General features: G+C 46.8%; 1 protein-coding gene across 2 annotated transcripts in view; it reads right to left on the bottom strand.

Annotated features, from left to right (window-relative positions):
- Window positions 1-8,884, bottom strand: part of LOC144781290 (epithelial cell adhesion molecule-like) — a 58,225-nt gene extending 49,341 nt beyond the window's left edge. For both annotated transcript variants that reach the window (XM_078660058.1, XM_078660059.1), the window contains exon 1: window positions 8,748-8,884. In XM_078660058.1, coding sequence (XP_078516184.1) covers window positions 8,748-8,832 — 85 coding nt within the window. In that variant the 5' untranslated portion in view covers window positions 8,833-8,884. The remainder of the gene's footprint in view (window positions 1-8,747) is intronic.
- Between the last annotated feature and the right edge of the window lie 3,436 nt (window positions 8,885-12,320).

Here is a 12,320-nt window from a genome sequence, read left to right as displayed (position 1 = left end):
ATCCTGAATTACCACAGGAATGTGTCTCACTTTGGCTGCCACTGGTACAGCCCCTCTTTTAAATCTTATCTGATGTTTGTAACCCTTCAAACATCCTAACCCTTCCCCAAAAAGGTATGAAACTTCTGACACAAAATCTACTGAACTTGTTTCTAAAGCTTGAATTTCTACCTGGGGTTCAGCATATGGGTTAAGAGTAACACCTAATAAGCGTTGATGATGCCATCCAAATAAGTATTCACCTTTCTTAGAGACATACTTTTTCCCAATTACAAATCTATCTTTCAGCTCAATACATGCCTCAATATAACCATTCATGTTTATGGGTTGACCCCTATAACCACCTGGTTTTATGTGCATAGCATATAATTTATTATTTTTCTCAAACCACTGTGTGTATGTTCTGTTTGAAATTATAGTCAAGTGAGAACATGAACCAAATTTCATGTTCACTTTGATTCCATCAATCTTCACATCCCCGCTAGGGTGTTCTCCCCACGAATCTCCAATATGATTCACATCCCAACTAGTATGTTCTTCCAGTGAATCTACAATCTGGAAAACAACTTCATGGGTGACTGTCTTTCTGTCTTTACTCTGATCTTTCCTTGTTTTGCCACTACGACACTTACTATAATGACCATTTTTACCACAGTTATGACACGTTACATTCCATGCTGGGCAAATTGGCCCTGTAACCACTCCTGCCACATCAAAAACACTCACCACCAAATTTCACTTGATCTTCTTCCAAGCGATCATCTTTATCTTTCATGCCCAATTTACTTTTTACTTCACACACAATTTCTTCTATTTAGTCAGTATGCACCGTTTCTGTGTTTTTCGCCATTTTTAATTCATATACGCATTTCATTATGTGCTCAACTTTTTTTGCAATCAAAATGAATTCCTCCAAAGGTGGTTCATCTTTGAGCCAAATTTCCTCTCTAATCAGATTTGCACATAAGCACCAATTATTCTCTTATTCTGTCTTCTATATTTCCCCAAAATTACAGGTGGAAGCTAGTTTTCTAAGACTTGTTACAAACTCCTCCACAGTCTCATCTTTGCCCTGCTCTCTCAAATTAAAATGGTATCTTTCAATAACTGTTCTCACTCAAGGTAAGTAGTGTCATTAAAGTTTAAGAATACATGGCTCCTATTCATTCAATTCTTCCTGTTCTACCCCCACTTAATTCTGGTAAATGTTCTAGAATTTCCTGCCCTTCTCCACCCAGACAATGCATAAATAGTGAACATCTCTTTCTGCATCAAAAGTCGTTCCACACACCTTAGCATAACGCAGAATTTTTTTTTTCACTTGCTCCTTTTTATTGTAGATTCTCGAGGGCTACTTGGAAAGAATGATGGCGGTATTACATTCTGCATTTTGTGATACCTAAAAATTACGTGTATATACAGTAAAAAATTAGTTTTTAGTACAAAATGTTACTCCTTAGGAAAACAAAAATGAACAACAGCAAATGGCAACAAAACAACTAAAAAAACAGACTTGCAGAGTCAGGCTCTGATAATAATGTATAATAAATAACAAAGAGGGAGTGGAGAGAGGAAGTGGATTCGGTCTCCCCAGACACAATTTATTAAACGAGAAGAATCCACAAAAGTATGGTATAGTGTAGTCCCTACAATGGTAGGGAGCACACAGTGTTCTTTAAATACCCCTCGCGCACCAAAAGGGCCCTTGGTGTCATGCTTCATCATTGGGGTCTTCGCATCCCTCTACGGAACGCGCCGTGCTGCTGACCAACGATTACGTGGGAGCACTGAATTTTAAACTATGTGTGGTGTGTAAAGGTATTGGATGGTAAGTGAGTGGTGGGGTCAGAAGTGAATAAATGTGTGGATGTTAAAAAATACCTAGCACGTGAGGTCTAATACATTTTTAATGGGCCTCCGTGCTGGTATTGTTAAAAGGGGTGTGGTGGATGTATTTTGTATTTTAATGTACAGTACCTCACGTGTGCGTCGACATGTTTCGAAGCAGGAGCTTCTTTTTCAGGAAGGGTGTCAATGGGCGTAACTATTAAACAGAATATGTTTAATCAAGGTAAGAAAGAGACTAAAATGTGCCTGCTTAGTTTTTCTTACTCACAGGTACCTGAAATGAGGACTTGCTGCCATTCATGTGGTTGGCATCATGAGCCTGCAAAACGGTGGGATTGTTGTGCTTAATAGCAACAACATCAGGAGATTCCCAGTTCTTGACTATCCCAACCGTGTTACTCCTTAGGAAAACAAAAATGAACAACAGCAAATGGCAACAAAACAACTAAAAAACCAGACTTGCAGAGTCAGGCTCTGATAATAAGGTGCCTGAAAGTCAGACTTGCAAAGTCAAGCTCTGATAATAAGGTGCCTGGAAGTTAGACTTTAGTGCCAGGCTCTTAATAATAAGGCGTGCCTGTCACTGTGCCTGACCCAAATGTTCCACTTTTATTTAGTTGCTGAACACTAAGTTTTATACTTTGCTGCTCCCAAGCTCCATTGTTACACAGACTAGCCTGTAGTTGTTCCCGATGCACATGTGTTTGTCATTGAAAAATACAGTACATTATCTGAGCACAGAATGTACCCTCTGTTGTCTCCACCATATGCATTGGAGAAATATGGAACTTTTAATATCTGAGATAACTCATGTTAGAAAAGGGGGTCTCTAGTTGGCAGAGGTAGGTACCTATGTCCAAACAGGGACCCTTGCTTCTAGTCAGAGTAAGGGGGACACACACTTTAGATAACCCCTGCTCACCCCATGGGAAGCTTGGCACGAGCAGACAGGCTTATCCCAAAAGCAATGTGTAAAGTATTTGTACTCAAAACACACAGTAATACAGTGATCACACCACAAATGGATACCACACCACTTTAGAAAAATAAAGTATCTATATCTAAACTCAACAAGGCCAAAACGACAAAAATCCAACATACACGTGATAAGAATATGACGTTTCAAAGGTTTCAAGTAACTAAGTCCAAAGAAAACTATGGGTGCGTGATTTCTCACAAAGTACTTGTAAATGCGTCAAAATTCACAAGGCCAAACACCTGCAGGGATGGGAAGCATTGAAAACAAAGAGATGCATCTGCTCCTGAGACCTTGGGGAAGCGAGGAAACAGTTCTGCAGCAAGCAGGAGAAGTGATGCGTTGAATCCGGTCTTTAGGGGGGAGTGATGCATCGACTCCAAGATGATTCTGGTCCGCGGGTAATGCGTCAGGAAAAATTGCCGCACAGATGCGATGCGTGGAAATCCGGGATGCATCTGTAATCGATGCGGCGGCGTAGAGCGGTGCTGCGTCGGTTTCTTCAGCCGCGATGCCTGGATGTGTCTGTTCTTGCAGCCGCGACAGGCACTGAGTCGATTTCGTCAGCGGTGCAGTGATGCATGGAGATTCTTCTCGCGCGGTGCTGCATCAGGAAAAACAGCCGCAAGAAGAGCGATGCATCGATTTCTTCAGTTCTTCTTTTCTTCCGGCTCCCAAACAGCAGGAACAGCCTCCAGAGGACCAAAACTTGATCAGACACCTCCTGGCAGGTCAGAACTCTCAGCAGAAGAGTTCAGGGGAGCTGGGGGTGAAGTCTTTGTGTCCCTGAGACTTCAGATTAGGAGGCCCACACACACAGGCCCTTGAAGATCTTCTTCAAGCAGGTTAACAGCAAAGTTCCAGTCGTTGTCCTTTCCTTGGCCAAAACAGCAACTGCAGGCCAACCTCACAAAGCACACAGCAAAGGGGCAGTACTCCTCACAGCTCTTCAACTCTTCTCCTTGGCAAAGGTACATCTTGAGTCCAGAAGTAATCTAAAGATCTGGGGGTTTGAGGTCTACTACTTATACCCCATTTTGTCTTTGTTCTCTTTGTGCAAGGGTCTCTTAGCCCAGTACAAACCAGTTCTGTCCTCACTGGTGCAGTATGACCACAAGGGGTGGAGACAGCATTGTGCAAGGGGGACAGGCCCTATTAAGGTACAAGGAAATCTCCTCCCACTACTCTAAATGCAGCCAAGCCCCATTCAGATCAGCCCTGATTCATTCAGGAAGGACCAGGCCCACCTCACCCCACCCCCCCAATTGAATACACATCCCCAGCCTCTGTAACTCCAAAACCAAACAGTCAATCCACAAACAGTCAGAGGGACACAGAATGGTTAAACAAGAAAATGCCTACTTTATAAAAGTAGAATTTTCAAACCCACAATTTAAAAGCCATCCTTATTAAACGGTGTGTTATTAAATTCTGTGCCCAGAGAGCCTAAACTTTATTTCTCGATCTTGTTCCAAAGTTATACTTGTATGATGTTACAAAGTATTTCCCATTCTATCCTATGGTACAGATAGCTTTTCAAAAGTGAATTTGCAGTATTTCACTATTATAACATGTCATACACACCAGTACATGCCCTACCTTTCACAGACACTGCACCCTGCCCATGGGGGTACCTTGGGCCTACAATAGGGATGCCTTACATGTAAGAAAAGGGAAGGCTAGGGCCTGGCAAGTGGGTGCACTTGCCACGTCGACATGGCAGTCCAACACTGTGCACAGACACTGCAGTGGCAGGTCTGGGATACAGGGCTACTCATGTGGGTGGCACAATCAGTGCTGAAGGGCAACTAGTAGCATTTCATTTACAGGCCCTGGCACACTCAGTGCACGTTACTAGGGACTTACCAGTAAATCAAATATGCCAATCATGGATAACCAATCATTGTCACAATTTATTCAGAAAGCATATGCACTTTAGCACTGATCAGCAGTGGTAAAGTGCCCAGAATCATATACCCAACAAATACAGGTCAGGACAAATAAGAGGAAGAAGCTAAATGTTTGGGGATAACCCTGCAAAAAGGGCCAAATTCAACAACTGACAGTTGCTTTCACACAAATCCTTACTTATCTACAAATTTTCTACCAAGGATCTTGGCAGCGGACTGCTCTCTTCCTAGCACAGCTCCTACTAGTAGCCCCTGCTGACCCTCAGGCAGTAATTAGAGGCCCTCCACCACCTGCAGGTTCCCGCCTGCGCCTCATCCCTGGTGGTCCAGTGGTAGAGCGTCTCTGCTCTGCCCTCTGTCTCTCTGCTCGGACTTCTTTCTTTCTGCTTTTCTCTCTCTTCCTCCATTCACTGTCCTTTGCCACTTTTGTGCCTTTTTCTACTTTTTGGGCATTTTTCTTTTCTGCTTCTTTTTTTGGCGCCACTGCGATCCCCGTGGCCCTGTCCCCCTCCTGTACCACTTTCCCACTCCCCACGTTTCCCACCTTCGAGCTGCCATCCTACTCCTGCAAATGACTTAAATGGCTGCTGCGGCACAGCCGTTTGCACCTGTCCGCGCCTGGACCGTGCTCAGCGCCATGGACCCTGGTTCTTGGACCATCCACCGCCATGAGGCCAGCACCCTCCACGTCCTCATTACCAGACACCACTCCGTCTGCAGCCAGACATCGCGGATGGACACCCAAGGCCCTTTCTTCTGCCGGAACTGCAGCTGCACCTTCAGTTGCCACAACACACCAGACCCACCTATTGCACCGACAAACACAGGCCACCTCAACTGCATCGTGCTGAACACATGTTCCCTCCACAAACGCACCGTGGAGATCTGGGACCTGCTCAACTCCGATGACTTCGACATCGCATTCCCCACGAAAACCTGGATGAACTCCACCTCCGCCCCGACATCGCACCACCATCCCAGACAGCTACAAGATCATCCACAAGAACCGTGTCAACAAACCGGTGGGAGGCATCACCATTGTACACAAAAGCAACTTCTTCCTAACCACCCACGCGGACGACCTCTCGCCCAACATGGAGCACTGACCCAAACATCACCCTCTGCGGCACCCTAGTCTACAGACCCCCCCCGAGCCTCATCTGCCCTTCAGCGATTCCATCAATTTCATCGCACTCCACGCCCTCACCTCTTCAGACTACATCCTCCTCAGCAACCTCAACTTTCACCTGGACAGCTCCAATGACAAAAACACCTCGTCCCTGCTAGAGAACCTCGCCACTGTCAGACTCAAACAGCTGGTCGCCTACCCAACCCACTCAGCAGGACACACACTCTACCCCATCTTCTTCACCAGAGACAACATCACCTTCAGCCACACCACTGAGCTCCAGTGGACTAACCACAGCTTGTCCACTTCTCTTTCACCAAACTCACAGTCCACCACCACCCCACTGCTGCTCTCGCAGAAGTTGGAATAAGGTCACCGAAAAACAGCTCACCACCTCCCTCAGCAAAACCCCTCCACCGACATCCACATACTCAACACATCAGCACGCAACCTCCACCTATGGATCTACGACTGCGCCAACTCTTTGGCTCTTCTCAAGAAACCCCAAGCAAGCAAAACTCCATAAAAGCCAGCTAGTTCTCTACCACCCTTCATGAGTCCAGACGCACCTGTAGAAGGCTCAAGAAGAGATGGAGGAGCAGAAAGACACCGTAAGACAACTCGGCCTTCAAGAACTCTGTCACCACACACCACCATCTCATCAGAACAATGAAGAAAGTGGCCCTGCAAGAAAGGATAAACACCAACGCACTTAATAGTAAAGAACTTTTCGCCATGGTCAAAGAATTCACCAGACTCAGACTCAGACCCAGCACAGAGACAGCAGACATTCTCCCCTTCCAAGACCTCTGCAACAACCTTGCCACCTATTTCCACCGCAAGATCAAGAAGATATAGGAGATCTTCAATAGCATTTGAAACCCAAGATCCTCCCACCCCACCCACAACCACCGCACCCTACAAAGCCGGACTGCAACAAATCTTGCTCAACTGGAATCCCCTCACTGCCGACTACACCCTCAAGATCATGAAGAGCATCCACTCCGGAGCGCTCTCAGTCCCTGCCCGCATTACATCTTCAACAGAGCAGCCACCATCATTGCCACCCGAACTCTGCCACACCATTAACTGCTCCATCTACTCCACCACCTTCCCGGAAGACTCGAAACACGCAGAGATCAGCCCCTTGCTGAAGAAACCCTCTGCCGACCCGATGGACCTCAAGAACTGCCTTTTTTGCTGTGTCGGGTATTGTCCTGGAGCCAGGAGAAAACACTTTGTAAATTAGTTGTTGTGACACGGGCTGAGCTTCCACAGATGTACCCTTATGGGAAAGTATAGAAGTGTTCCTTCAGAAAACGTGTCTCCTACAATGATGGAATGCACACAGCTTTGTTTAAGTACCCCTCACCCACCAAAAGAGGGGTATTTAAACAAAGCTGTGTGCTTTCCACCATTGTAGGAGACACTTGTAGCCTGGAGGAACACTTCTATACTTTCTCATAAGGGTGGATAACTTTGTTTTTTGACAATACAACTTGAGGAGAACGTATCCACCACCTCTTCTGCTCTTTTGAGCATTACCTCTTCACTCCCTTTTTGTGTTACTTTGGCTTCCACAGATGTATACATAAAGAGTCCCTCCTGCACGCCAAACTCAGACATATAAGCCCTCTCATGCTGGCTTCCGCCTGTAAGAGTGCACACTGACCTCGGCCCCTTCACGTGCACACTGCCTCCAACCTGTAAGACGACACACTGTCTCATTCCTGTAAGAGAGCACACTGCTCTCTGGCTCTTCACTGGCACTGCCCTCTAATTGTAAGAGGACACACTGACCTCTGCCTCGACACCGGTCACGTAGACTTCTGCCTGTAACAGGGCACGCTGACTTCTGCCTGTTACAGGGCACACTGACTTCTGCCTCTAACAGGGCACACTGACGTCTGCCTGTAACAGAGCACACTGACTTCTGTCTGTAACAGGGCACACTGACTTCTGTCTGTAACAGGGCACACTGACTTCTGCCTGTAACAGAGCACACTGACTTCTGTCTGTAACAGGGCACACTGACTTCTGTCTGTAACAGGGCACACTGACTTCTGCCTGTTACAGGGCACACTGACTTTCTGCCTGTTACAGGGCACACTGACTTCTGCCTCTAACAGGGCACACTGACTTCTGTCTGTAACAGAGCACACTGACTTCTGTCTGTAACAGGGCACACTGACTTCTGCTTCTAACAGAGCACACTGACCTCTGCCTCGACACCGGTCACGCAGACTTCTGCCTATCACAGAGCACACTGACTTCTGCCTGTATGTAACAGGGCTCACTGACTTCTGCCTCTAACAGGGCACACTGACTTCTGCCTCTAACAGAGCACACCGACTTCTGCCTGTTACAGGGCACACTGACTTCTGCCTGTAACAGAGCACACTGATTTTTCCCTGTAACAGGGCACACTGACTTCTGCCTGTAACAGAGCACACTAACTTTTGCCTGTAACAGGACACACTGACTTCTGCCTGTACCAGGACACACTGACCTCTGCCTCGACACCGGTCACGCAAACTGCTGCCTATCACAGAGCACACTGACTTCTGCCTGTATGTAACAGGGCACACTGACTTCTGCCCGTAACAGGACACACTGACTTCTCTACACTGGCCACACTGCCCTCTTCCTGGAAGAGGGCACACTGACCTCTGCCTCCAAATCGGTCACACCGACTTCTCCGTCTGGCCTTTGAGGCTGTTTCCCGCCCACGACGCTTTATTTCTCTGCGCCGTAAGACGCCGCTCAGTTTGTCACTGGAAGCCGTCAGTGGTAGCGGCTGATAGGGAAACACACAGGACAGGCTGCCAGACTTCCTATAGGGGCCGAGAGTGGGCCTGGTCGCGGCTCAGCCCTGCGCACTCACCTGGCACCGGACAGACCGAGGGCAGGCTCCCCAAAACAAGGATGGAAATGACGAGTCCGTGCAGCTCTTTCCTTCCCTCGGCCATAAGAAGCAGGGGCTCGAGCACAGCCAGCCAGACCCTGCAGCGCCTAGTCCCCTCTCTCCCCTCGGCCCTCTGGGCTCCTCCTAGCTCGCGCTGCCGGTCACGGGTGGCTGCAGCCCCGGTTTGCCATTATGTCCCCCGGGCACTATTAGTTGGCGGCTTGTGATGGCACATATCTTGCAAGGTGAAACAAATCAGGGCATTAGCCTACTTAGAAATACAGTAATGTGAGCTGGAACACATTAGCGACCCCTGGTGGGAGGGGCCGGTCACTGAACAGACTAGCTGGAGGTGGGTGCATGAGCCAGTAACCCTTCAGTCAGAACTGGGATCAGAGAGAAGGACATCGTTCACAACAGCAGGGCCCTGGGCAGAACCACATTGTGGCACCTCTTGATCCCCTGCTTTTCAGCCTAGTTGAACCTCTAACTGGAGATATACAAAGGGCAAACCATTATCTCCATTAATTTAGCAAATATTCGCTTTCTTTGCATCCTGACACTTGAAATCCTGTATTGATAGTGAGAAGCAAAGGTGGAACTTAATAAAATATCACTGCTCGAATAGCACAGCAGGTTCCTAATTGTCAGCATTATGTGACCAGAAAGATATAAGAAGTTTAGATAACAATAATTCGAATTTACGGCCCAGATTTTGAAAGGTGTCAGAGAACGCAGCGCAGCAGCCAAAAATGCTGCGCTGCGTTGCATGACAAGAGCAGAGCGCCATATTCACAGAGATATGGGACCCTCCTCCCCTCGCCCTACCGCTGGTGCTGATTTCAGCTGCCATGCGCCAGGCACACTCCTTAGCGCCTCAGTGCTAGGGTGCGTGAGTCTACCACAGGTATTGTAAAGGAAGGGTAACCTCCTTGTACTAAATACTATGGCTAGAGGAGTTTAAAACCTTTTCCTACTTTGTATGTGTGCTGCACAGCGCAGCATGCAAAAAGAAAGGAGATATAAAATCATTTCTCAGTTTAACGCCTGCTTTCCAGCTGCATTCATTTTTGGCGCTAAAGCCTGTCTACTAATGTTTGTTGATCGGGTTTAGCATCAAAAAGCATGGGTGGTTGCATGGGAACGCTCATGTAACTCGCATTAGCAAAGAGGAAATGAAAGACTTGCATATACATTGCATTATACTAAAAATATCGGGTCAAGTCTCAGATACATTCTGACAGCCAGTCTAGCTCTCTTGAAGACCTGCCTGAGTCAGAGGCCCCACCTGTCCACCAATTACACAGATGTCCATAAATTGTGCCTAATGTAGATTGTCTGTTATTGTCAACAATGGACATCATTTGTTGATAATTTCAGCACTATTGCACTATCTACAGTGAATGAGTTCAAGCCACATGATGTTAAACAACAGACCTGTCCTTTGCCCATAAAAGATCCTATTCAGATGCCAGTTGTCTATTAACTGGATGCTGCTTCCTGACAGCCAATCATGTGGCTTACTACTAGGGGCGTAGCTTGGCCTGTAAGATTGGGGGGGGTGAGATTCAGATTTCCTGACAATCACGCTGTCATATAGTGTTAAAATACATTATGCAACAAGCAGAGCGCAAAGAGGGGCTTAAGGGACAGCGGAAAGGAATGCAGATTGGTATGAGTAGTAAGTGAGAGAAACACAATATTTTATAAAATAATCAAAACATTTTAGGACTTTTAAAACAGAGGTGATAGTGTGTAAGGGTTTTAGTCAGTGTGTGCATCCAAAAAGCCCAGGTGAAATCCGACACGCACCTCCCCATACCCTACTAAAATCACCTGTACCCAACTAGTTTTGAGAAAACACATTTATTAGGGTGGAGGGGAGTGTAACACAACAAACACCCCCCCTTCCCTAGGCTATGCCCCTGCTTATATGTCCTCCAATCGCCACAGTTGACTGTTACCACAGAGTGTATGCTGACCTTGGATTGGCTTAGATGTTGGCAAGCCAATCCTAGCACTCTCTACACAGCATGCCCTCTCCTCAGTGGCCCTCTAAGTAAACGCTAATCATTAATTTATGGCATCAAAAGTCTGTCTTTGACCAACTGATGGTCTCTTTTCCTGGTCTTGTTTTTGATCTTCGTTCTTCTGAGGAGCTAACTGACCTAAGAGGCAACAACTTTATCTGGGCCTCAATATAGGGATCTCCTTGGCCAGACCAGTGGGCAAGTGGCACGACAAGCCAGCACCTGCCCTCATTTTTAAAGCACCACCACCTATGAGCCACCAGAGTTTGCCAAGGTCTGCTGATCATTCAGATGCTTTATCTTTTCAGTTGCTGGGCTGTCTCCTGAGACTTTTGTCCAGATGCTCAATATAATATGTTCGAGGCATATGAGCTGTAGATCATATGCATTAGCATAGATCGCCATCTGGTGTTGGGCCCGGATGTTTGCACTTTGTTTTTCTTCGAAGAAGTCTTTGTAGTCAGAAGGTAGGTGACTCCTCCTTTTGATGATTGTGCTCATGGGCATAGACTCCATCCTTAGATTGTTTTTTCCGCCATTGGGTTCGGATGTGTATTGTTGAGCTTCGGTTAAGTATTGTTTTCTAACGCCTTCGACGCACAATCCTCTACCCTCGACGCTATTGTCTTTAGATCTCAGGTCCCACTCCACGTGCATCGTAAATTTGTAAAACCTTCGATCGAGAACTTCGAGGTGGGCCGTTGGGCCTACCCGTGTCGACCATGCCAGCAGTCAATGGAACAGACACCATTTAAATATGTCCCGGGTGTCGTGCTACGTTCCCAAGCCCCAACCTGCACCAGGTCTGCAACCTGTGCTTATCCCTGGAACACGACGAGAAGGACTGTGAAACTTGTCAATCATTCAGATCAAAAAAGACTCTTTGTGACCGTCGGGCTTGACGCCACAAAATGCAAAGAGACAGCGGCTCCGTATCGGACATCTTCGTGTTAAGGACCCAGTCAGGGCCAGAATACTGACCCAGAGAGTAGACAGAAAATAGAAACCCGCTCCTACAGACCCTGTATATATTAGGGGACATTTGCCCTTAGATTCTCTTGTTGTATCGAAAGCCACAAGAGAGCAATTCCCAAACTACAGGCGATGCCCCTCCTCCTGATAAGGAGTCTAAATTAATAGATGCATCAGGCAAACGAGTGGCCTCACAAGTGATAAGCGTGGCTCAAATCCACCTGAGCGACTTACCTCACTCATCTATCATTATCATATAATAAGCCAGCCAGGCAGTGGACAAGAATTAGAAAAATATTTATTAGGACATAACATTCATCTGTAGATGGGACCTGTCAGGTCTACACCCAAAGGAGTGCACCGAGAGGACTGACTCATCCTATCATGACAAGTACATTATAACATAACATGGCAGGGTAAAGACTCGCCCAGCCTGGAAAATTACAGAACTAGCGAAATGGTGAACAATGAACTCATACATGCGGCATCTGCACCTGCGAAGGCAACACTTTATCTACCCTCAAGGTCACAGAGCCGAGGCTCTGCTTCT

The sequence above is a fragment of the Lissotriton helveticus genome, chromosome 9, assembly GCF_964261635.1.
Source record: "Lissotriton helveticus chromosome 9, aLisHel1.1, whole genome shotgun sequence".
NCBI classification, from domain to species: domain Eukaryota; kingdom Metazoa; phylum Chordata; class Amphibia; order Caudata; family Salamandridae; genus Lissotriton; species Lissotriton helveticus.
The sequence above is the reverse complement of the archived record's forward strand: the minus strand, read 5'-3'. Positions and strand labels throughout refer to the sequence as shown.